Here is a 26813-nt window from a genome sequence, read left to right as displayed (position 1 = left end):
ATCTCGGCATGTTGTAGTACCAAGCCCAAGGCTCAAATGAGCTTTCCTGATCAAGGTTTGTCCATCTGTTATTTTTTTTAAAAATATTTTTGTATAATATATTTTTTTTGACTTCTTTTCCAGAATCACTGGGCCAATTTCAATCGAGCTTGTTGTAGAGTATCTGTGGATGAAGGGGATTAAACTGTAAATAAAGACAAAATGCTCCCTCCCAAAAGTGACAATGGTAATGTACCTCATAACATACCATACTAAAGAGTAATTGTGACTCTGCTTTTCTCGAGATTTTTAAAAAATATTTTCCTATATACGTGCATATAAAATTTGACCCACTAGTTAACTCCATCCTTACCAAGGGAAAAAGATTTGAATAAACTTGAATCTACACTAAAAAAGGAAGCTTTCACATTAGTTTAGTGGCCAAGTGGTTCTTGTGGAGTTTGGTCCACCAACAAACTTCAATCCCCTTCAACTACTGTACAAAGTTCTTATGAATTGGCACTGTGGAAGTTTATGGACATAAACCACACATGGATGATGCACAATTTTTGAACAGAAAAAGGTTACTTGAGCCTTTGGCATGAGTGGGTAAAAACTGATATTGCAAGGGCACAAAGGCACTTATAACTCCATCCCTAAATGAAGTTACTTTATGGCAAGCAAACAACACTAGCTAATATGATGTCAATACATACAAGTATTTATTGATTAAATTCCACTTTGTTTTACACATTTCCATATGTATAAACAAATAATCAAAAACAAAGAATGTACATATATGAACATATTGACCAATTTTCAGATATGAAAGCCATAACAACATACACATATAAAATAACTATATTCCTTCTTATAGCTATAAGCTTTCAACATTAATTGATCAAGATATTACACAGAACATCTTCACATCTATAAATGACTGCACATAAAGAGTCAAGTTACAGGTACCATTTCTGAGACAAGCATTTTGGGTAAGTCTAGACTATGAAGGATATAAACCCAGTCATTTGCTAGCAACATTTCCACACTTTGATTGCATTAGGTACGCCACTGTGCCACTTTATTTAATCACTCATGTCCATGTCCACACTCTGTAAGTTAGTATCATCTGCTGGACGAGGAAGAGCAGATGGGCGGTCATCATCGTCATCTTCACTGCTGTAATCCTCCTCAATCTGTTTTTCTTCTTCATCGTAATTGCGGACCACTTTTGTCTCCTTGGATGATTTCTCCTCTCTGTCTCTGTGCTTCTTCTTTTTCTCATCCCGGTCACGGCTCCTGTCTCTGCGTTTCTCTTTCTTTGATCTGAAAGAGATTTGCTAACATGAAATTATTTATATAAACATTTTAGTTGATTGGAAACTTTAAATAATTTTAACTCTAACAGTTAAAGATATGAAAGAGTATATAAAGATATTAGCAAACAATCAAAATTGTTGTTTAGCAACGGAATATTTTTTCTTTTGGTTCAAATTGCAATTTTTATTTTGTATATCATTTTGCCAGGCTTCTTTTAAAACTATTTCTTCATACTGCTTAAATAAGCATATATAAGACTGCCATCAATTCTTATTGAAAAGAAACCCCAAAATCTTTATGTTAAGTCCAAGTGACAATACTAGTAACCAGACCAATACCTGTGACGAGACCCGCTCCTGGACCTAGAGCGCCTTCTGGATCGACTCCGGCTGTGTCTGGATCGCTTGCTAGCTTTACGTCTAAAAAAATTAATAAATGATCTGTTAATGATGTATCTCAATTTTCATAAAATAAAACAGTCTAAGCAATCAATCGGCTCAAATTCCTCTGTAACAGATATCTTGTATTGACTTTAATTTAGGTAATGGAAAAATAACTTGAATTTTACAAAGAGGAACCTGCTTTTTAAGATTGGAAGAGGAGAGGGATACTTTTTTTTTTATCTATATGTCCATCTTTGTTTAGAATTTTAATCCTTCTCACAACTTTTGAGTGACTAACAACATGGACACATGGATACTGGATACTTAAATTTTGTTAAATGGTACTGGTAGCTCATAACTAAAGATGCCATAATCTTGACCCAAGATCATTTATACAAAGTGAAAGCCATACACACTGAAGGAGAATTATTTAGGCCCAGACTAAATTTGTAATAAAGATATATATACCAGTAGTTGAGGCTGAAATTTGGCACATAAATAGCATGGACCATAGAGTGTACCATAACCTTGAAATAAACTCATTTGAATAAGGTCACATGGATTAAACATGTTTAGTTTATCAATAACTTTAAATAAAGCTTAACATCTCATGTATGTTACAATCAAAAGATTTGTCATGACCTTGAACTTATGTCATTAAGACAAAATCAATGTCAAAGAAATTAAAGTCTAAAATCTATTTCAAGTTCATCATTTTATAGACTCATGTTTAGTGCAAATGTAGCTCACGAACAAAGGTGTGTCTTGACCTTGATCCAAAGTCACGAGAACAAAGTAAAATGTCAAAAAGACCAGGAATGTAAAATTTGTTCACTCAATAACTTTGTAATGGAAAAAATTAAAAAAAAAAAACAAGAGGCCCATGGGCCACATCGCTCACCTGAGTAACTTTGGCCATGCTGTTCTTTACCAGATTCCCCCCTTTTAATATACCTATTGTGGCCCCGCCCTACCCCCTGGGGTCATGATTTGAACAATTTAGAATCTACACTACCTCAGGATGCTTCCAAATAAGTTTCAGCTTTTCTGGTCCAGTGGTTCTTGAAAAGAAGATTTTTAAAGATTTTTCTTATATATTTCAATGTAAAACTTGGATTCCCTATAGTGTCCCGCCCTACCCCCGGGGGTCATGATTTGAACAATGGATGCTTCCACTTAAGTTTCAGCTTTTCTGGCCCAGTGGTTCTTGAGAAGAAGATTTGAAAAGATTTTTCTTATATATTTCAATGTAAAACTTGGATTCCCTATTGTGGCCCCGCCCTACCCCCAGGGGTCACGATTTGAACAATTTATAATCTACACTACCCCAAGACGCTTCCATATAAGTTTCAGCTTTTCTGGCCCAGTGGTTCTTGAGAAGAAGATTTGAAAAGATTTTTCTTATATATTTCAATGTAAAACTTGGATTCCCTACTGTGGCCCCACCCTACCCCCGGGGGTCATGATTTGAACAATTTATAATCTACACTACCCTAGGATGCTTCCACGTAAGTTTCAGCTTTTCTGGCCCAGTGGTTCTTGAGAAGAAGATTTTTATGACCCAACCCTATTTTTGTCTTCTCTTGATTATCTCCCCTTGTAAGGGGACTTGGCCCTTTATTTTAACTAGGGATGGCAACAAATATTCGAATGTTCAAATATTCGTTCGATGAGTTGATATTCAAATATGAATTTAAGATTCGAATATTCGGTGTTTTTCAGATTTCATAAAAAGAAGTACTGTGATTAATAAATTTTGATTAGATCAGTGCTGAAATTATCTCTGTTTAATTTACTAGCGATAAATTTCGATCGCCTGATTTCTTTCACTACTTTCTTAGCTTATAAATATACTAAATAACATGTATTTTGTTTTGAGTAAGGTGTTAAAGAATTGTACAATAATGCTTTATGTATAATACAAAACGTACTTTCATAGTTTTTATTAGTTAGATATGATCGGATCTAGAATCAAGGACAAAAAATGAAATCTAAGAATGTCTAAAAGGCGTGAAGAGTATACTTATCAAAATAAAATTAATTGATCATTGAATGAATGTCCGATAGAATTAATCTCTGTTAATATTGTAAAGAGCTTAATTTCAGAATAAATGTGTAAATTACTTGATTATCTCGGGTTGTACATAATCCTGAATTTTATATTCATTATCGGGAAATTAGTTAATTATCTAGGAAAATTGTCTATGGAAATATTTGTTTTCATTGTATCAAGATTATAATTATATCTCTTATCAGGCAGATAATTGTAATTTATTACACGTATTGAAATCTGAACAGTATACGGTTACGACTATCTTGCCTTTTGTAAGACGACTGGTTCCTCAGTTGGAACTACTATAAATACACGTTTCATTTGTTAAAATTATACTTTTCTACATTTAAATCATATATTTATTTCAAACATTGACAAATATCAAATGGAATTTCTTATTGTACACCTACAAAAGTCTTCATACAATTTTACTTCCAATATAAGTATACCTACGCTAAACCTTTCATGAGAGTAGGATGATGCATATTTAAAATAAAACAGATTTTATTTATTTTATCGAATATTCGAATATATTCGAATACTTTCATTGAATATTCGAATATGAATTATTGACAAAATTGACATCCCTAATTTTAACAATTTACACTCCCCTTCACTCAAGGATACTTTGTACCAAGTTTGGTTAAAACTGGCCTAGTGGTTCTTGAGAAGAAGTTGAAAATGTGAAAAGTTTACAGACGGACGAACGACCGACAACGGGTGATCAGAAAAGCTCACTTGAGCTTTCAGCTCAGGTGAGCTAAAAAAGCTCTGAAACAAAATCTACTTACGACCAAAGTGTATTACCCTGAACCAAGATCATTTGGAAAAATGTCACTGGGATTAGAATTTATTGCCTGGCTCTCATTTTTTTAAAATGAGAAATGGCTCATTTTGACACAAATATTGCTTATAATTGGACAAGTGTCTAAACCCAGAATCAAGGTCATTTGAAGATAGTGTTAATGTTTTACAATTTCTTAGTTCCTTTGTGCAATTTTTCAATCATGCACTGCTTTGAATCTACCCTAAGAAGGAATAATGGGTTAATTTCTACGGCTTAGATACTGGTACAAGTATTTGAGATTTGGTTCCTCAAATGTAACATTCTAATTTTTACACTTTCAATTTTTTTTTACTCCATTCAATCAGCTCAAATGAAGGTAAGGGATATACATGTTTTCAATGTACATTGTGCACTTTTATTTATAATACCCATTATACCACATAAGTCTCATTAGGTCATCTCTAATTTGGTCAAGTAATGATTGCATGATAACTTTACCCTTTGCTCCTGCTGCGGGACTTTCTGCGACCACTTCTTCTACTTGGACTTTTGGAATAACGTTTTGGACTTCGTGATCTACGCTTAGGAGATCTAGAGCGACGTCTTGGACTCTTTGACCTTCGCCTTGGGCTCTTTGATCTTCGCCTTGGACTCTTTGACCTACGTCTTGGACTCTTAGACCTACGTCTTGGACTCTTTGACCGCCTTCGTGGACTTCTAGATACACGACGTAATGGACTTTTCTTTGGACTTGGTGACCTGGGCTTTGGACTTACAGATGTCTTGCGTCTTGGGCTCTCTGATCTCTCTGGGCTTCTAGATTGACTCCTTCCTTCACTGGAGGACCTGAAAACAATATTACATTTTATGAATATTTACTATCAGTTTTAGAGGAATGAACTATGAAAAAAAGAGATAATAAAACATTCATGCAATTATTGAAGCTTAGTCAACTTAAATATAGGATTAATAGTCTTTAAGCATTAAGTAAAAATCACATGTAAAACTAGCAGTTTTATCTACATTTTCTACAAAGTTCATCTTACAACTTTCATCTACATTAAATAAATTTCATACAGCCTTTAAAATCTTTCTTTTATTCAAAAAAGGAAAAAAAAAACTAATGGTTTAAGAAAAAAACAAATTGCTCAACTACTTTTTAAAAATTTGAAATAAAGGTCACAAGCAACAACAACATTGTTGAAATTTGCAATCCTTGAAGAGACTGGCATTTTTTAATGCAGGACAGTGCTTGATTACCTTTTCTCAGGTTTGGACGAATCTTCGGGGGCATCAGTGACACTATTTAAATAAAAAATCAAACTTACTGACCAAATGACAAGTGCCATATTAAACTTATTGTTTCACTGCTTTCAGCATTTATGCTGAAAGGAGTAACGCCAACACTCGTGACATATAGCATAGTACATAGATGTGTTAGTATTGTTGTATTAGTGAACTTCAAATACTAAAATAAGATCACTTATTCTTTTCTGAAGTTTAATTTCATACTTTTCAGCTGGCTTTTTTGCTACAAATCAAACAGTTTTAAAAATCTTTTTCCAACATGTATCTACTGGTAGCAACAATAACAACTGATATTTAGCATTCATAACACGATAGAAGTGTACTATAACGTAAGATTCGGTAAATGTAAACAATAAGTGATCTATCGTAGAGAGTATGCCTGGAATAATCTTGAGCTGGATTATTTAAAATGCATGATTGTAAAGAGAACTTTTTATTCTATCTACATGTAAATCACTTCAAAAATCAAGCAATACTGTTCTGAATATGATAGTACATATGTCCGCTAAAAGAAACTAACAGTGACACTAACAGTGACACTTTTTCAAAAAAAAAAAAAAATATCAAGCAATAAGTATTTATTTTCTATAAATATAGCAATATATATATTAAAAATTTATGGAAAAATGAAGAGAACTAACAGTTATGTTGAGACATGCCAAGTATGAAATACAGTATAGGTCATAAAACTAAGTAGGTAGATATACAATGTATGTTACAATAGGACTGTCATAAATAATGAGAATTTAAGTGTCAATACATTAAAATAAAATAAAAGAACAAAATTGGTTAAGAAAAAACATTATATATTTATTCATTTAAACAACAGGAACTTAAATAGACACTGACTTTCTGTGGAGAAATTTTTGTACATCATGGAAAAACCATGTCAATTGTAGTGGTGAGATATTAAAAATAGTACAATCTACTACTTATATTCAACTCTATGGGTAATGTAGCTAGAAAATTCACATGGGTTTGTGATATAGGGCAGCTTTGAGAGGAACTTCCTACAAATCAAGTCCTATTCTTTAAATATGCAGCTGGCAATGATGTCAATGATTTTATTCTTCATAAATAAATTTGTAAAATTTGTAAAATTATTTTTCTCATAAAAGTATAAATATCTGATTGTAAAATGCATTTGAAAGTATTCTGAACTCTGAATCGATAAAACTACCTGGGGCATATACAATTCACCATCGACAGTCCTATTTTACAGTGTGTTGCAAAGGGAGACATATGCATTCAAAGTCTATGAAAAGTTGACTTTTTCAAAGCTAGAGAATTCTTCCACAATTATTAAGAGTGTTAGAATGGTTGTATCAGGCATAGAAAACAGAGGTGTAAATAAGACAGAAACACAGCAAGCACAGATTTCTACAGAGAGCTGCACGCTAGGAGATCTAGCAGTCACAAGTTACCTGTCTGCACCTGCTTTCTCACAGATGGAGGGTGGACTACCAAACAGAGAACAGCCAGTTATAATAGGCCAGCAACCCAGTATGGATTATACATGTATGTATGATTGCACTTAAAACCTCAAAAATTCAATAGATTTACCTACACATTTGTACAATTTTTTCCCCATAATAAAGACGTTAGAATCTCACTTGAAGAAGTGTTTAAATATACATATGTTATATGTATTAATGAGAAATATTAATAATTTACTGTTCATAATTTGGAAAGATATAACAATTTTCAGTTTTGAATATTACGATCTGCATGCTGGTTTACTAAAAAATAATAATAATAAAAAAAAAATTAAAAATTTATTCAAGTTTTAAAAATAAGGTGATGTTGACAATTTTTAAGTTACCTACATTGTATAATTTGACTACTTGATAACAGAATAAAGACAAATCTATAGTGGTGAACTTAATGAGTCAACTTCAAACAATTTTTTAATGCTCTATTGATATGTAGAATTTTGTTTTAGTCAATTTTAAATTATGATAGAAGAAAAATCAACCATAGGAACTGCAATGTCCCTTCTTCTAATGCAATCATTAATTATGTATCATTAATTCATTCATTTTCACTCAATAACACTGATTTCACTTTATTTTTATACACATCAGCAGCTAAAAAAAAATTCACACATCCCAATTTTTTAGAAGAGCAAAACTGATACATCCCTCTCTCTCTGGAAAGCAATCATAAGCTTTCTAACCCAATGAAAACATTAAGCTTCTCTGTGGCAAAGAGAAAAATTCAGAATGACAAATAAAACATATATACTCTGAGTATACTACCTTAAGAGCTAAAATGACAGTCCCTTTCTTTTGTAAATACCCCATTTAGAATATACAAGTCACTTTTCCCCACACATCTGGGTGATAACTCACCTGGATTCTGGGCCCATTCTCTCAGACTCCTCCCCAGCTGGGTTAGAATCCTCTCTCTCCAGTCTAGGTGGGGATAAGGACTTGGAGCGAGATTTTTTCCGTACCTCCGGTGAACGGCGCTTTGGAGTCCGGCTTCTCTTTCTACTTCTGTAATACAAAAGAGGAAACTAAAATTATTTTATCAGACCAATGCTGAAAGCCCTCTTTAAAAAGATGATTTGGCCAATCACTGCTGACCCCCCACCCCAAGGAAGTTTTTGGTTAGTTGAATTGACAGACAATGGGTGGAACTGGTTGGTCTTTTTCCCATGGTCTGGGTATAATAACTAAGATATTAATCTTTTAATGGAAGCTCAATTCTTAGAAAGCTTAACCATTCATTATATATTATAATCAATTCACTCAAACCTTTAATATGTTAGGCCCAGTTCTCATGTATTGTTAAAAATTCAAATATGTTGGGACATAGATTCCTGGGTGAACTTCCCTTTGAAGGACATGCACTATATGGCATTAAATTGATTGAGATTGTAAAATGAAAAAGAAAATTGAATCTCCTTGAAATATAATCATTCAGTGGTGTACATAGCTTCTTTATGAAGAACTCAGAAAAATTACTGGTCCTTGATTATGCTCAGTAAATGCATTCTGTATAACCTTTTTTCTTCCATGTCAAGAACAATTAATTTGCCCAAATATTATCTAAAAGACTAAAAACAAAAAGATTTAATTTGATATGTTTTAACATTACCTGGATCGCGATCTTCTACTATAGGCCCTGGGCGGGGTTCTAGACCTCCTCCTAAAAGCAAACATACAACTTAATTAGCAATGTAAAGTTTAGTCTTAAACATGCAATACGACAGAAAGTTGCTAAAAAAGAAAAAAACCCTTCTACGAAATCTGTACAAAATATGCATCATATTACTGTAAGTATCATAAAACATGATAAGCTCTGCATGCCTTGTATATGAATGTGAGTAAATGTATAGAAGACACAGGTGATTTTGTACGTTGTATAAATTGTTACACAAAAGCTGCTGTTGATCCGTCTTCTTACATCACAAATACCAATACTGATCATGCTTATGTCTCAGAATATGATGCCTATTTCTCAGCAGTCTTAAAAGGACAACATATAAATCCTTGGCCAACAAATATCCCTCATTCATACACTTAACTCTAACTTTATAAAGATAAATAGGATCTTACATTTACACTTAAAAAGAGAATACATTCGTTTTTATATTAACACAGCCACATCAACCAAGTCAAATCATTACTGCTACATACTCATTACTGCTACAAAAACATTAGATTACTGCTACATTTAAAAGAGAACATTACTGCTACATTGCCTCTTTTGATGCATGTCCAGATTGATTAATTTAAAGTGCAACATATACATGTACATACATAAGACCTGTTTCCCCTGCTCACCACGGGGAAGTGAAAGTAAGACTTTGAGCAAAATGATTTGTTTTCAATTTTTATTTAAAATCTATTTAGATTTTAATAAAACATTTTAGAAAGTGTTAAAACCAAGCATTGTTCATTGTTAAAACACTCAGTCTTTACATAATTGGTAGAGCTTTGTAGGAGTGAAACGGTTCACCGCAGTATCAATTCACCGCGGTATTTTTTCTCGGTTTGATACACGGTGCAAAATCTCTAATTTTCGGTTCCGTTCATTTTTCGGTCGGGATCGTTATTCAGTCGGGTTTGGCATAAGGTAAAACACGTTATTCAGTATAAAAATGTATAGAAAAGGTAAATTTTTGATGACTGCATGATAGTTTGTAAAATAATTTTTGACAGTCAAAAATTTCTTATCAATTTTTTTCTAGTCAATTTGCAAATAAAAATTCGTAAATTAAAGTGACTAGATTTAGTAAAAGAAAGCATAATACAAGGTTGAATTTGTTTCCTTCTATCTAAATGTATCGTATCGAAAATAACCATACCAAGACAAAATTATACAATACGTATCGAACAGTGAAGGAGGTGTATCGTTTCACCCCTAGAGCTTTGAAGGCCATTTGCTTGATGTACTGCTGTCTGGAAATCTTTTATATGAATTATAATGAATAGAACTTATATTCCCTGCCATAGCTGGCTGATTCGATATGTAGCAGTAATGAGTTGTAATTGGCAATAATCTTATTGATCAAATGTAGTGGTAATTTCAAAGAAATGTAGCAGTAATGAGTTGAAATTTTTCGCTATGTAGAGGTAATGTTGACCTCCCCAAAATACATGTATAATTTAAGTTGATGTGGGAAAAGTTAAATGAATTAGAGAGAGAGAAAAAATAACCCAACATGTTGCATATTAAAAAGGATATTTGTTGTTTATTCATTCCCTTAATTTACCTGATAGGAAAGATGGTTTGGCCCTTCAGCGGCCCCCTTCAAGTGGAAACAAAGCCAACATTAGATCAGTGATGATCAACATTTGCCCTCATGCAAGAGGTTTCAGGGAAAAGTTTATGAAGTTTTTTGACACCATTATAGTTTCAAAGCAAAAATTGCAGTGCTAATTATGAAATCTCATGTTGTTTACCATTGTTTATCTCATACATCCAAAGTCATTCAATTATTTTTAATTTGATAAAGAACTTGAAATGAAAAAAAAAAAGAAAAAAAAAGCACATTGCATTTGTGATAACTTTTTACCTTTTGGGGAAGCCATTTGCCCCTTCCTTTGGGCTTCTGATTTGAAATATAAAGATGAAAAATGTCAAATATTAATGATGCTGTGTTCAATTCACTTAATGAGGATAAAAAAATGATATCCTGAATCGGATTTAGCTTGTCAATCAAGGAATTTTTGGTTTCATTTTGACTAGGTACAGATACACTGTTCATTGTAAATGCAACAACAATTTAACTTAAAATTGAAAACTTTATAGTCAGCCAGGGCCCTGCTGTTGGATCAAAATAAGGATGAGGCTAGGGAATGTGATAACTCAATAGTGAAAATATAGCAATATTAAAAAAAAGGAGAAAAAAATGCTGATGTGGAACAAATATAGTGATTAACAAATTTAAAGCTATCAACGAATTTACTCATTGTATTTTCCAACTATCTGTAAAAAATATAATTTTACACACATTTCATTTGCAGTTATTTGAATTATAATTCAATAAAATGTTTACAGCAATCAAACTGAAACATGCACTATATAAAAAGCCAGCATTAAGAGAATACAACCTCACTAGGTATTCTTATGAACAAACATCAATTGCTGAGGTATTAATTGACCTGATTGTAACATTTGACAGTCTTATTTACCTTACTGTGAGGACTGTGCAAACAGGCAAGATAATTATAGGAACTCACTAAGAGTTAGAACACTTACTGACCAAGTTTGTAATGGGGAAATTTTTTGCCCATTCAATCTTACAAAGAAACCTACCCTATCAGAGTTACCTGGTTTACAAAGCATTAAAATATATCTAAAGCACCTGCTACCAAATTTCAGCATTATAAAAGAAGAACCATGGCAAAAGAAGGAACAGATATCTTGTAGATGGATATACAGAGTGATTACTTCACAGCAACTGCAAATCCTACTAAGTCCTTAATTACCCTTATCTTAATTAATTTTTTAACATTGAAGAAGAAATTCTTTCATGAAAAATACTGAATGAAAAGCACATATGAAATTGAGGTACATGTATTAAAATTCATAGCATAACAAGCAATGTGGAAACCAAGTCACAGTGGGCCAAGTTCAGAAGCTCAACAGTTCTTGGTTTTTAAGTCTAAGAAAATAAAAAAAAATACTACAAGTATTACAATCATATATTTATGTAAAAAAAAAAAAGAAAAGAAAATCTTATACAGTTGTTAGAACATACATGTAGTACTGCAAATGTTGAGTTTTGGGCAGAATCTTTAAGCTGAACAACAATTCTACCGTTGTTACACATTCTATAATTACCTCAAACCCGATAAGGTCTTCCTGCCAACTTTCTGATCACTTTATAGTAAATAAAGAGAGTATTTCAAAACATTTTTACACACCATACACATTACAACAGTCATTTACTTTGATAGTTTTGACCTTTTTCTGACCCACATATAAACACGTCCATTTGAAAAAAAAAAGAAAAAAAATGAAAATTAAGATTCCCTTGTTTGTTTCACTTTTCAGCCCCTTCTTACTGCTTCAAGTAGCTACATATTTAACTGTTTGTTAGATCCTCAACATGAAACCTGCTATAATTCAAGTCTCACTTACAAACATACTTTACATTTAAGATTTCACAACTTTGGCAGGAATACAATGTTATTAATTATGCTTTTTCATCGTGAAATAAATTATTTTGCAGTATCTACCTGGATCTTGACTGTGAACGACGACCTCGCCCTCGGGATCTCGAACGAGACTTTCTTGATCTGGATGGTCTGGGTGATCTGAAATACAGGTATAGTTAAAAAAATGAAATGAAATCTATTTTTTATTTGAATAAATAAGTAAAAAAAATATGTCCTCTTTATCACAGTTAAATCCAATTTTTGGTTCATATCAACTAATACACAAATACATAGGACTCTCACCTAGATCTTCGTCTTCTTGACCTTGAGGTTGACCTTCTGCGGGACCTTGACCTTCTCCTTGATCTTGATCTTCTTGACCTGGACCCTTTTCTCGACCTTGACCTTTTCCTTGATCTTGACCTCTTTCTTGATCGACTTCTCTTCCTTGATCTTGATCTGGACCTTCTTCTATTTTTAGAGCGAGACCTTGAACGACTTCTATCATCTAGAATAAAACATCAAAGACATAAGAACAAAATATTATTATTTAAAAAAAAAAAGGCTTAATTGACCCTTTTTGGTATAGTGTTCTGGCTCCAGGGCCACAAAACTTAGACGAGCTCACTTTTTGATCTCAGTCTCACTTTTACAAAAAAAAAAAAAAAACAAAAAAAAAACATTGTGGATAAGCAAGATGGACATTACAAGTGAGCACATCTAAGGTTTATGCCCCAGAGCCAGGCAGTATCCTTTCAAATGGTAATTTTAAATTGGGAAAAGGCAAAATTTTGACATATTTATGAACTTATTATAGTATATAAATGTTTTACTGTAATATATGAACAGATTGTAAGCTTGTCATCTTTGAACAATTAAAAATGTAGATATCTAATAAAAAGCACTGAAAAATTCAATATGCTTGTCATTTAAGAATTATTATGTCAAATGTCAATTTGGAAAAAAAAATCAAGTATAAATGAGATGGGGTGCTTTTCCAGGACCTGCATGCAATAGATATTAAGCCCTGTTAAAACAAAAACACTCTTCTGAAAAAAAAAAAATCAAAGTACTGAAAGTGCTGGGAAGCGCTAAGCAATGTTTGAAATTCATCAGAATTATTTTGAATTTAAATTGCCTGTTGTATTGGAAGAAGTATTATGTTGACAGTGCAACTGCACTGGGGTGAGCACAGTTCTTCGATACATATTCACTTAATTTAAAATAAAACTTATATCCGCCTTTTCAAAACAGACTGGGAAACATTTGAAGGTTCCAGATTCTCCGTTTCTTTTAAAAAAAACAATATATGAAAATTAAATAACAGATATTTAGTCCAAACAGTAATGTATTTCTCAAACCTAAAAAAAAAAGAAAGAAAGGAAAAAAAAAAGAACATGTAAAAATATTTTTGTTCTCCATCACCTTATAGGAGTCTATAAGAGGTAGGTTTGCGTATAAATCGCAATTCATTGGAGGGGGGTGGGGGGTGGTCGACGAGTTTTCCAACCAAATTTAGACTATAAATGTAGTTATACATTTGTTGGAAAATGTATATTTTTAAATAATTTTGAACACTTGAAAATGTCGCTGATATTCCTCTCATTAATGTGCAACACTGATAGCTAAAATGTTCTGGTGATAATTTTTAATAATTCATTCCGTGTTCACGAGTGTTTCAAATTGAAGATGGCTGTTTGTGATTGTGAATTAATTTTAGAAAGTGCTCCAAAAAAAAAAAATAAATAAATAAATAAAAAATAAAAATGTTAGAAATAAAATATTTCCTTATTGATATCATATTTTATTAAAGTTATGAATTAAAGATCTAAAAACTATCGAATACTAGTATTCTCACTTAATTGTTTTTTAGTATATATCTCTTTTTTTTTCATATTCATGAGCGATTTTTACATTTACGAATCTATAGATAGGATTTTACAAGAAATACATTAATGGAGTGTGTAAGATATTTACACAATCGCTACGAGCGTCCGGTATTTATTAATGATAAATAAAACTTAGACTATATATTTCATTTTGTTTTGAATGTGCTACAGCTGTGCATTATACAATTTTTACACTTCACATTCATTGTGCTGTGCAGCATATCGGCATCATCATGTGAAAAAATCTATTAAATGAGCACCCATAGAGTTTACGTCATTTTGTCAGAGATAATTGGTAAATATACATTTTGATTTTAAGGATATTATATTTGTCTTCTTCGTTTGATGATAACACATTCAAAGCTATCCTTTACATCTGATTTTCATATACATGTACATGATTTATAATGTATTTGCATAAAAAAATTAGTCTTTTCTGTTGATCTACAATATATGTATCTGACTTGTAAATTTTACTTTTTTAAAATAAAATTTTTATACTTTTCTTCTTCGGAATAAAACTATGTCATTAAAACCCCAAAAGTAATTTTTGGACTCTTGTTGAAATACTTAAAATGCTTCAGTATTTTTTTTTTACGGATATTTGATACTTTACACCAATCTTTACTTGTTTATATATGAAATTGACTACCATGCAAAACATGTTGAGAGGGAAAAAATATCCACAGCACTTGTGTGTTAAAAAGGAATACTAGTACTGAAAATAATTGACCCGTAATTTTTCTGCTAATTCCATGATAAATAATTCAACAGCCCAAGAAAGAAAAGACATTATATTAATCTCAAGTATGAATAAATCTTTATGAAGGTATGCAACATTGTTTTATTCTGCTTTTACTTAGTCCTATAATTAAGTCGCTTAGCAGACAAATCAGCAACACACGCACACCTTTACCTAAACTATTTCTTCCTAGGTTCCTAACACAAGTATGCTTAACATTTCATCAGCGCTATTCCTGTCCATTGCTAAGAATGTCTGATTAAGGTTTTAGCATTTTCCGCCAGATCTTGCGCACTGCACACACGATTGCACAATATTTGTCATCAATATTTCCGAGAAATTAGTTTTCCTATCTAAGTGGATTCGTTGAAAACACAGCCTCCACGTTCCCTACGTGTACGTAGAGCCGCAAACTGCCTTTCTTTGGGAATTATTTACATCATATTTTTATACCCATATTACAAGTATAGAATACAACACAAGTAAAGACAGTTCATGAATGCATTCCAGTCTGTTACTAATTGACACTGAGATGCGAAAATCAACTTAATTGATAGCTCTCTGCATGGTGCAAGGGTGATAATAGGAAGACTTGTTTTTAGTTACATTGTCTGAAATAAGGGTCTAGAAGAAATATTAGTTAATATGGATATAAACTATATAGAACGTACATATGTAGGTACATTGTAAATCAATTTTATGCGAAATTTTCTACTAAATAACTTAATTCCAGTTGAGTTTTAAATACTTATTAAAATCCCATCTGAGTTTTAAAAATATGTACTTATTCAATCACTAAATTATATGTACATGACATATAATTAACCGTTTTTAAGGTATCTGCGCCATAGATGCAGCAATTGTTAGCTACCTGGTACACAAGTGGTATGTGCCGACACGATTTTAAATGAACTACAATGTATAGAGATAAGAACCGCCCCTATCTACTAACAGTGGATTTTCGTACAATGTACATGCATACTCTTTACCTTACTAATTGACTCCTATTATTAGAACTGTACGTAATGCAGTTTTACACTAAAATAACCAAAAGAGAGTCGGGGATTTCCAGTTGCATATTTTTAGAAAACCCAGTGGAGTTATCTAACTTGCTTAGTGGCGCTGGATCGCGAACGGAAATAGATTTAAGATGACAGAAAGTGCTTTGCGCTGCGCTTAGCGCTTAAAAATCATCAAGGTACTTGCATAAAGGCTATGAATTAAATAACAGGTGACTCTCGATCTCTTGAAATTCAAGGGACCGTATGAAAAGTTTGAGGGATCGAGGGGTATGAGAGATAGAAAGTGAATAAAATCCGTAATTTTCAGTTCCGATCATCATTGTTCTACTATTATAGATACCAGAAGTACATGTATATGTTGATAATGTAATTGCACGTTTTCATTCATATTTTACAGGTAATTCACTTGATTTCAACAACAATGATCGTATTTTGAATAAATAAAATGATGTCTTTAAGTTTCAATATTTATTTGTTCTCATTTCATGATTACATGAAGCCTGAAGAGCATTTGTCAATGTGGCTATCCCCCGAGCTTGACCGGGTCCTTCACCAGATTGCTCATAATCGATATTCAATTCTTGAGATAGGACTTGTGCAATGTTTGCCATACTGGGATTGTGTAGACTATAAGAAAAGTTCATCTATGGAAAAATATTGACACTTCTCTAATTTATTTTCTTGAAATTATCATATTGCTGTCAAGTCCAAATAAGATGTGAAGCGATTTGTTTATAATTTACCAATTAACCAATTAATTATATCAACACTCGGATGACTTACAGGTGTAGTGTCATCTATGTAAACACCAAATTAACACGTCCATGCCAGCAACAGGCGTTCACTGTTATCCAGGTAAATCTAAGCTGCATTAATTTTACACTTGATTGGTGAGTATACATTCCCAATCAAAACATCGAGAGATAGAGAGTAAAAAACAATGAAATGTGTGTAACGAGAACCAGGTCTTGGTTTGAGAGATGGAGAACTTCAACAGATCTGAAGTTCGAGAGATCAAGAGTAAATTTGCTTAGTTATATAGAGAAAAAAAAAACAGGACTGGAGGTTCACTTCAAGAGATCGGAGTTTGAACCATCAAGAGTCACCTGGAGTAAAATGTGTTCCAATTACACAAACACAGTATGTACCACAGAGATTAAATACTAATGCTTTTTTTAGTTCACAAATGTCATTAACATAATTTCTTACGTGGTTCATCCACAGCAGCTGTGATAAGAGACTGGGCTTCCTTCACTTTTTTCATGGCCTCTTCAATCTCTCTCTGAGCTGCCTCCTGTGTCTTTGAGATTGGCTTAATGATGCATGCTGTGGCATGGGTCACACTTAAACAAGAAATTCATAAAGTACATGTAAACGCAAGCACGACACATAAAACAATCACAGATTACCAGATTTAAATCTATTATATCTTTCCCTTTTTACTTATTATGTATAGCTTTGTAACTTAACTATCTATTTTTAAAATTTATTCTTTTTTCTTACAAGTTTAATCTGGATTCTAAAGAGAAACAAGATGTGTTTGTGAAACACTGATGCCCCCATATGGCAGCTTATGGTGAGTTTCTCAAATGCAAGTCAAAATCCAGTCCAAAAGATAAAAAATGTTGGTACCCAAAGAGAGGTCTTGTCTCAAGGAATATACCTGTGAAATTTGAAAGCCCTAGCTGCAACTGTTCAAAAGTTATGGCAAAGGTTAAAGTTTTTTAAAAGTAAGTAAAACGTCAAGATCAAAGTTGTTGATATCCAAAGGAAGGTCTTGTCACAAGGATTACATATGTGAAGTATTTAAGCCCTAGCACCAACCATTCAAAAGTTATGGCCAAGGTTCAAGTTTTTCGAAAGTAGGTCAAACTCCTAGGTCAAGGTCAAAGGGTCAAAGTGGTTGCTATCCAAAGGAAGGTGATGTCACAAGGATTAAATATGTGAAGTATGAAAGCCCTAGCATCAACCATTCAAAAGTTATGGCCAAGGTTAAAGTTCTTCAAAAGTAGGTCAAACTCCTAGGTCAAGGTCAAAAGGTCAAAGTGGTTGGTATCCAAAGGAAGGTCTTGTCACAAGGAATACACATGTGAAGTTTGAAACCCCAAGCACCAACTGTTCAAAAGTTCTGGCCAAGGTTCAAGTTTTTCAAAAGTAGGTCAAACTCCAAGGTTAAGAGGTCAAAGTTGTTGGTATCCATTTAGGAAGGCCTTCACAAAGAATACACATGTGAAGTTTGAAACCCCAAGCACCAACTGTTCAGAAGTTATGGCCAAGGTTAAAGTCTCATAAAAATTTGCAAAAGTGGGTCAAACTCCAAGGTCAAGGTCAAAAGGTCAAATATGATGGTACCCAAAGAAAGGTCTTGTCACAAGGAATACACATGTGAAATATGAAAGTCATAGCTCCAACCAATCAAAAGTTATTAGCAAGGTTAAAGTTGACAACAGACAAACAGACAGACAGGACAAAAACAATCTACCCCCAGGATCTTTCGATCCGGGGGCATAAAAAAAAAACCTGTCTTCCACCCCAAAATCCGATACCTGATTGGCAAGCCCTGGAACATAACTCCATTATAAGTCAGAGCAGTTGAGATTGAGCGCTGGTCTGTAAATTCAACGAGTGCATTTCTTGTGGGTTGTGACTCACCCCCTGCCATTCTGACATACTTCACCTCCCCAACTTGAGAGAAAAAGCTCAGCAACTGTTCTGTTGTCACCTGTTTAATATAAACATTAATATAATCAAATATACTAATACACTGTAAAAACACTTCTCACAACAGCTAAAGAATATAAAAATGACAGAAATAAAAATATTGAATTAATTTATGTGGTACTATGACTAACATTTTTGGCCAAATTCCCCACATAAACAGTCCGTCTGATTTCCTCTATTTTAGCTGGGTCAGTGTTCCCTGGCAATGGCGGATACTGAGCAAGACCCAGGGCAGTCAGTTTGGGGTCATGGGTTGTAATCATTTGTGTCAGTCCAGTTCCTGTCATCTGTAATATACAGATTCAAAATAACATGAGTTATAAAACAAATGTAATAATAAAAGGTCAAACTCATCCTTTTTCTTTATTCCTATCAATTATAAAGCATCATCAATAGCACTGTTGTAAAACAAATTTATTCAATCTATGATCCTCTACAGGTTGTAAGAGATATTTTGCTTTATATACATATAGTTTTTTAATAACTTTGTGAAATATACCTTGAGTTACTATTAATGAACCACTTTAATATAAACTGGTTTTGATGACCTTTTCACTGTAATATTTATTGTACCATACCTGACTGATTACATTGCTAGGCCAGCTAGGTGTCCCAGGAATCATGCCTGCTATAGCTGAAGGTGCAATCTGCAAGGCTGTGGTTTCATCTGGAATCTTACCTGCAACAAAAATGCTCTTATGGTATTGAAATTAGTTTCACTGAGAATTTCATGTTACAGCAATAATGGTATTTTTTCACTGCTACAACTGTTTCCCTTATAAATTCCAGTTCATTGAATGAAATCTCTGTAGTTAATCTTTACTTGGGCCAAAGTTTTTTTTTCATTTGGTTTACGATTCCGCCGACCCTAATTTTCACCAATCATGAAAATAAAAATAATGTCTTTTTCCGACATATTTTTTCGGATTTTTCTCAGCTGAACTGGTGGGTTTTAAATTTTAGAATGCATCTTAGTCGAATAAGCGCTTATAAATATATGAGACCTTTACAAACATTTAGGTGACCGTAAATAAACACATGTGCAAACCAAAAATGGCGGTTCTGTCATGTAACAAGGTAATTCGTCACTGAAAGCAATGACGCACACTTAAAGAACTTTTTCTGCATGGAAAAGTGAATGAAATCTTGGATGCATGATCCCTTTCTCCAATTGCAATGTCTCAATTGGCTAAATTCATACCGTAATATTGGAGAGTTTATGCCCAACCCTGATCGACCTAGCAGACACGGTTATACCTATAGATAACAGGGATTTATCAGTGCTTTCTCAGGGGCCGAAATACGGCCCCATTTCCAATTGAAAATGAGTTCAGTTTTTCCCAATTTGGCAGTATTCTTTGCCAATTGGTGAACAATGCTTTTATTTTTAATTATCTTGAAAAAAACACAAAGTAAAATTGTCAGACTGTCTGTAATTTTCATCTATTTAACTCATTTAGCAAAGCTACAGTCATAACACATGTTTAAAAACACTGTAAAAACATCGCCAACTTTTAATCCGAATTTCCTCCGTTTTTCTAAAAAAAGAAGATATTGTGTAATTATATAGATTTATTAAGTTATTTCCACCTACTCAATTGATCTGTGAGTGAATGGTAAGGACTTTAGGCATTATTTCAGATAGAAAAATATATTTTCAATGCATTAATACATATTAAAAGAGGATTTTAGAAAATGTGTACTTAGTATAATTTTTTGCAGGAGGTTTATAATCTCCAGAAACAGATACTATATGACCTAAATTGAAATCTCATACACACATGTACTACACTAAGTTGTATAAATGCTTTACACTCATTGAAGTCCAATTTACTTTTATTAGTCTATTATTCATAATTGATCTTGTATGATGAAGATGGATCATATTTAATTGTCGTTTGGTTGCCCAAATTAGAGTTCATGCTGAAATGTTAAATGGATTACCCCTGAATACAGGATTAAAGTAACATTTTAAAATTTTTTCCAATTTCATCAAATAGCCGATAATTTATTCCCAATTCCCCAAAAATGGTGTTTCCCAAAATAGTCCCAAAATCCATGGATAATAGTTAGGCCAATTTAGTGTTGAGAGATACATCTTAGTTGAAGTAACGCTGACCGGTATTTCACTTGATAAATTCAAATGTGTATAAAACATTTGTTAATTTATAGAAGTAAATTCAATATACAAATTTTTGCAAATTTCATACTCAATTGAGATCAAAGCCCTTTGAATTACTAAGTAAATAATGAGCATTGCCTACTGTGCAGGTACATAACAAAAAATTAAAGAAGGACTTGATTGAGAAATTATTAGGCTTTTGTGCCGCAGGTTGAACATTAAATTTGATAGCTGCATGATCAAATTATTATAACCTTTATTTCAACATCAATTACTTTTGATATTGTTAAACAATTAAATTGTATTTTTCTTCAATCTAAATTTTACTTAAATTTGGATCCTGGTTTTTTGTTTGTGGGGATACCGAGGTTTATAACACGTACATCACATATCACTGAAGAGCACAAAAAGAAGTTGAACATCATGAACCAAGCACTGATTGACAAACAAAAATCAGAACTATATGTAAATGAAAATGACATTCAGTCTAAAGTTAGAAATAAATCAAAATTAAATAAAAAGAGTTATGTGATCTAGACAATAAAACTTAAAAGTACTATTGACGTGTACTATTTTTATTAAAATAAACATTGCAGGTATTTAAAAATGAAATTGTTGAATCCTAAATTATTTTTATTTTTATTTTTCGACCACCCAATGCATTTTTTTGAGACAGAAAATCGTAAACCAAAAAAATTAAAAACTTTGGCCTTGGTGATTTTTTTTAAAGTTTTAAGTAAATTTTTAAATATTTCCTTTTTGTACTTCATTTCCTTTATTGTATTGGTCAACACAAGTAGCAATTAAAAAAAAAATGCAGATATACATTTTAGGCCTAAAAAAAAATCAAAAGCCTGAAAGGCTTCAATGACGTCGAAGAAGAAAAACAATTTCAAAAGATCATTTTGAATTTGAAGATAGCAATAAGTCAAGTGAGTGACTCAGGAGACATAATAAAAAAAAATAGTTTTAAACAAAATATCACAATTACACAGTCTGGGGCCTTATGTCATGGTCCGAATGGAGCAGGGTTCGAATTGACCAGACACCGTTGAACATGTTCATGCTAAATTCTTTTCAGTCAGTTGAAGAACTATGAAGGATTTCATGAATTTATATAATATTTTTTTCTAATTGCCAATGTCAAAGCATTGTATTCGTGTTTGCATCTAAACTACAACCAAGACTCTGTTCCGTTACAATTCCGATCGAGTTATGATCGGGCGTGGTATACGGTATACTGGGAAATGAAGGAAATGGAGAAATACAGCAATACTGGTCAAAATCATTGGTTTTTAGGATAGAGTTGGTTAGAAGACTGTATAAGTGAAGCTAAGATTTAGAAATTCAATCCTTTTTTTTGTCTTGTAGTATTCGTGTTTATGTAATTTTGTAATTATTTTACCTCCTGTTGTGTTGTTTACATTACACGGTTATCGTTCCGAAATGTTATTCATGTCATTCAACGCACCCTTTCTGTAGAAATTCATCCGCAACAACCATCACGTTTTTCTTGTGTGAGAATAAAGCATAATATTGTTGTTTTGCAATAGAATTGCAGATATAATTGATGCAATTTTATTTTCAAGCTATTATTTATTTTGAGCGTTTTCAAAGTAATAGGTTTATAGCTATTGCTATTTTCTATTGCGGATGCATCGACTGACACATTCGGTCGCGTACATATCCGGTCGCGATTTCAACTGGGCGCTTGCTAGATGACGTTCGAGCTCCAAGAGCTCGACGTCATAAAAATTGTGTGTTTCAGGTAACACTGATGAAAAAATTAGGGTAGGTAGGTAGGGAATTTTTTTTTTTTGGATTTTTTTTTATTTATGACCACTGAAATGTAATGAGAATATAATTTTATATTATATTTAACTCCAACATGTTTGAAAAACATCAGACAACTAAATTTTACAGAGTTTCATATCATTTTATTCCATTTTCTCTTCATTTCAGTAAATGCGAGTGGTTATGTTCCAAATATGAGTTCTACCCTTGTCAAGTTGTGGGTACGATCCAGTGGTTTCGTTCTGAATCGAAACGATGACAGTTAATGGATACTTTAAAATTCTGTTATCAAATCTCTTCTGCAAGAGAAAACTTTCATTTTACACAAATCCGTATTCTTAATCATTAACTGATTAGGATGGTTTTAATTATTAGTCCCCTACCGGTGAAACCGGAGGGGACTATAGGTTTCCTCTGAGTCTGTCCGTCCATCTGTCTGTCTGTCTGTCTGTCTGTCCCTCTGTCTGTCTGTCTGTCCCTCTGTCTGTCTGTCAGTCTGTCCCACTTGGTTGTCCGCACTTTTTTCCTAAATGGTTGCAGATATTGAGCTGATTTTTGGTATGTGAGTGTATCTTGATGAGTTACAGATCAAGTTTGCATTTCGTTCCGCTTCATTGATTTTTGCCGGAATTACGGCCTTTTCAATTTTTACGGGTTTTCCGCAATTTTCTTCTAAACGCTTGTAGATATTGAGCTGATTTTTGTTATGTGGTTTTACCTTGATTAGTTATAGATCAAGTTTGCATTTCGTCTCGCTTCATTAATTTTTGACGGAATTATGGCATTTTCAATTCTTAACGGGAACCAGATTACACTTGCCGGTAGGGGACTAGTATTGCTAATGCAATACTCTCAGAATGCTTGTTATATATATCTATATGTTTATTCACCAATCACGGGCCCTCAGGGGGCATATACAGTTATTTCAGTATGATTATATTTAAATAATATTAAAGTATATTGTGCTATGAAAGAATATTAATCATATCTGTCATGAAGTTCCAAATAAAAGATGTACAATACCACAAGTAAGATACTCGTGAAAATGCAAGATTTGTAAGTAAACATATAATCACAATAGTCTGAAACTTGGTCAGAAATATTATATTTACATTTCGTATGCAGTTTGAATTCAGAACAATATCATCTTTATTTATACAATTCATTATTGTAATTTTGAAGCAATAATATTTTTTACCAGTGAAGGTTTTCGATATTCAAAGAAGGCTATAATTGTGTTAATGTTAATTTTCTAGTTATTGTTTACATCTTTCCAAAACATTCAAACAGGCTTTGTTTTATGAAAAAAAAACATCTAAAATATTCTATAAACACAAATTCATCAAAAATCTTTTTGAAAGATACTTTGATAGAAAATATATTCATTATTTGTGCTGTTTGTATGACAGAATCAATCTAATTGACACGTACATCTATTAAACCATATACTCTCTACTGACAGCTACCGTACACCAGTATGTTTCCTACACACCTGTGTGTTTGTACACACATGTGTATGTTGGTTCAAACGTTCACCTGTATGCTTGTATACACATTGGCTTATACATGCGCAACTCAGGTACAAAACCACGTGGGTCGAACACATAATCAAAAGGTAACAAACCAATACCATTTCAGCTATGTCACAAAACTTTTAAATTATAGAAATATCAGTGTCAAAATTATCGAAAAGATTTCCCATTCCATGCTGTCGGACCCGTCATAAAAACGCTTGCATGTTGACTTTAATATTGTTAATGTTCAATGAAAGCCTAAGCATTTTAAAGACGTTTCTAAGGAACGAGAAAAAAAATATTCTGATAAAAATGGATTTTACATAAAAATAATAGGAATTTTAATGGAATAAATACGGACATCAAAAAAATGTTAGGATCGGTACATTTTTATAGGTTAGGTCGGGTTACCCGAAACACACAATTCTTTTTTAGGCCTTAATACACTCATCTAGTAAATCTTCACATTTTTTCACTTACTGATTTACGATTTAAAAATTATCCTTACCATCCATAACCGGAACGATGATCAGGGCTCGATCAATGAAAACAGTATTTGTTAAATGAAGAGCAATCCCACTGCTTACAGAGTCATCATACTTCACATAGCAGACTTTGGTGGAAGTATCCCCCTCCGGTAATCTAATTAAAAGAAACACATTGGAAAGATCAGTCAGGGGTGAGACTGAAATCCGTCATTTTTAAAATGACGATTTTTAGTCATAAAATAAAATTTTTATTATGACTTAAACTCATCATTTTTAAGAAAATGATGAAAAACAGTCATAAAAATTTAGAGTGTTTCTAGAATACTGAGTTACCTCTCTTTGAAAAATGTTAGATCCACCAACCGAAAAAAGGACAAAAAACATCGTAAACAAACTTCATTTCTCTAATACAGTTGACTACAATACTAGTTATGTTGACAGTACAAATTTCCCAAGCAAAAAAAAGAGTGGAAGAGTTATTTGTCAATTTAATTGCATTAAATAGGAAAGAAGACGAAATTGATGATATTCCGTCTTTTTTCAAAATGGAGGGTCAGGGTGCACCGAAATATCTCACTTGTTTTATGGGGCGCACTACTTTTTTATGGCTTTAACTTTTTGTTGAGACTTTTCGCTTCAAGTACGTATTCTTCCAGATGGTGTACTATTAGTTTTTATAGGGGTAAAAGACATCTAAAAATGGCGAATTAGTTCTACCAAAATTCGACATTTTACCGCTAAATAATAACTTTCACCTTCCATGTTGATGTTCTAACGCACGTGGTCGGCAGTAATTAGTGACCCGGATGAAATGAAACTTGCGTAAACACTCTTGTTTCAGCGGTGAATTCAAATTTTGCTTTTACGTAACCAGGATAGAAGAATGAAGTTGAAAAAGAAAATATGACAATAGTAAGTCATATTGACAAAAATGACGAAAATACGTAGTTAGTAAACATGACGATTATCCATCATTTTTCAGAAATGACGGATTTCAGTCTCACCCCTGACTGAAGACAGACATAATTCATTTAGCAGTCAATAAAAATCATTTTAACATATTAACGCCCAGGCAGAGGGGAGTCTTGCTCTGTAATACATTAAAGTTTATATCATCAAGTTGAATCACAAGTTGAACGTTAAATTTACATAAGATTATCTAAAAAGACCCTTTAAAGAAATAATTGATCTTTGACTTACTCGTTTGATGGATACATTTTACATTCATCTATGCGCCCCAAATATCCAAACAACGTCTTCATCTGGTCTTTGGTGGCATTTGGCGCGATGTTGGTGACTTGTATCACCCTTGTTGTTATTTTTTCCGACATTTTTGTTTTTGGTTGGATAGAAGCTAGTTGTTACAAAGTACTCAATGTGAAACCGTCAACGGTCAAAAGAAATTCAAAACGTGAGCCAAACGAGCAAGATGGCGTCCGCAGAATTGTACTCAATAGTAACTCGTACAACTATTATTCGCACTCTTCATTAACGCTGCAGTTCCCTTTTTAATTTTTTTTTTAATGACATTGCATTACAATAATAATTAAATTCTTACAATTGCAAGCCATTATATATGGAATTCAATATACGACAGCCAACTGCTTACTGCCAACTGCTCCCTGCTTACTGCCAACTGCTCACTGCTTACTGCCAACTGCTCACTGTTTACTGCCAACTGCCACTGCTCATAGATGATATTGCCTGTTTTGTTCTTTAATATCTTTAATACCCATGCTTAATTGAATAAACCCTATGATAGATAACAATAATATTAAGGTTCATCGATACTCTGATAAGAGAGATAACTCTTAATGTTATAAATGTCTATTCCTTTATAATCTTGTCGAGTTGAACATGTTGAGGTGTCTTTTTTGTCCAATTTTGCCCCCCCAAGCTATGCTATAATCGTTTGTATTTTACTTAAAAAATACATTTCTTTTGGAAAATCATAAGAGTTAAAGAAACATTTTTGATGAGTGAGCAGAGGGTTTATGAACCTTAATTACAAAATTTTTTAATTTTTAAATAGGGAAGGCAAGGAAAGAATAAATAGGAAAATGAAGGCTTAAATACA

General features: G+C 32.8%; 1 protein-coding gene across 5 annotated transcripts; it reads right to left on the bottom strand.

The window, feature by feature from the left end:
- Positions 1 to 682: 682 nt before the first annotated feature.
- On the bottom strand, positions 683 to 26129 carry LOC133190175 (serine/arginine-rich splicing factor 11-like). 5 transcript variants are annotated; one of them, XM_061325657.1, is made up of 18 exons: positions 25937 to 26129; positions 24757 to 24890; positions 19397 to 19497; positions 18950 to 19105; positions 18644 to 18819; positions 17307 to 17440; positions 12748 to 12952; positions 12526 to 12603; positions 12128 to 12166; positions 10857 to 10892; positions 10554 to 10589; positions 8933 to 8983; positions 8182 to 8328; positions 7255 to 7290; positions 5783 to 5824; positions 5021 to 5368; positions 1638 to 1718; positions 683 to 1305 (listed from the first exon to the last, which is right to left on the bottom strand). In XM_061325657.1, exons 1-18 carry the CDS (start codon positions 26065 to 26067, stop codon positions 1065 to 1067), a joined length of 2172 nt encoding a protein of 723 aa, XP_061181641.1. In that variant the 5' UTR covers positions 26068 to 26129; the 3' UTR covers positions 683 to 1064. The 5 variants fall into 5 exon arrangements, with proteins under 5 accessions (XP_061181641.1, XP_061181644.1, XP_061181642.1 ...); XM_061325660.1 differs by lacking the exon at positions 5783 to 5824; XM_061325658.1 differs by lacking the exon at positions 7255 to 7290.
- Positions 26130 to 26813: the final 684 nt, after the last annotated feature.

The sequence above is a fragment of the Saccostrea echinata genome, unplaced genomic scaffold, assembly GCF_033153115.1.
Source record: "Saccostrea echinata isolate AGI-Se365-2 ecotype Australia unplaced genomic scaffold, CSIRO_AGI_Sech_v1 ptg000022l, whole genome shotgun sequence".
In the NCBI taxonomy this organism is placed as follows: domain Eukaryota; kingdom Metazoa; phylum Mollusca; class Bivalvia; order Ostreida; family Ostreidae; genus Saccostrea; species Saccostrea echinata.
Note: the sequence above shows the minus strand (reverse complement) of the source record. Positions and strands in the feature narration are given on the sequence as shown.

Coding starts and splice junctions, on each gene's coding strand:
- LOC133190175 (XM_061325657.1), bottom strand. CDS start 26,067: ATGTCGGAAAAAATAACAACAAGGGTGATACAAGTCACCAACATCGCG. Junction 10,893..12,127: donor AAGACCTTATCGGGTTTGAG/GTAATTATAGAA, acceptor ATTTCAAATCAG/AAGCCCAAAGGAAGGGGCAA. Junction 8,984..10,553: donor CAAACCATCTTTCCTATCAG/GTAAATTAAGGG, acceptor GTTTGCTTTTAG/GAGGAGGTCTAGAACCCCGC.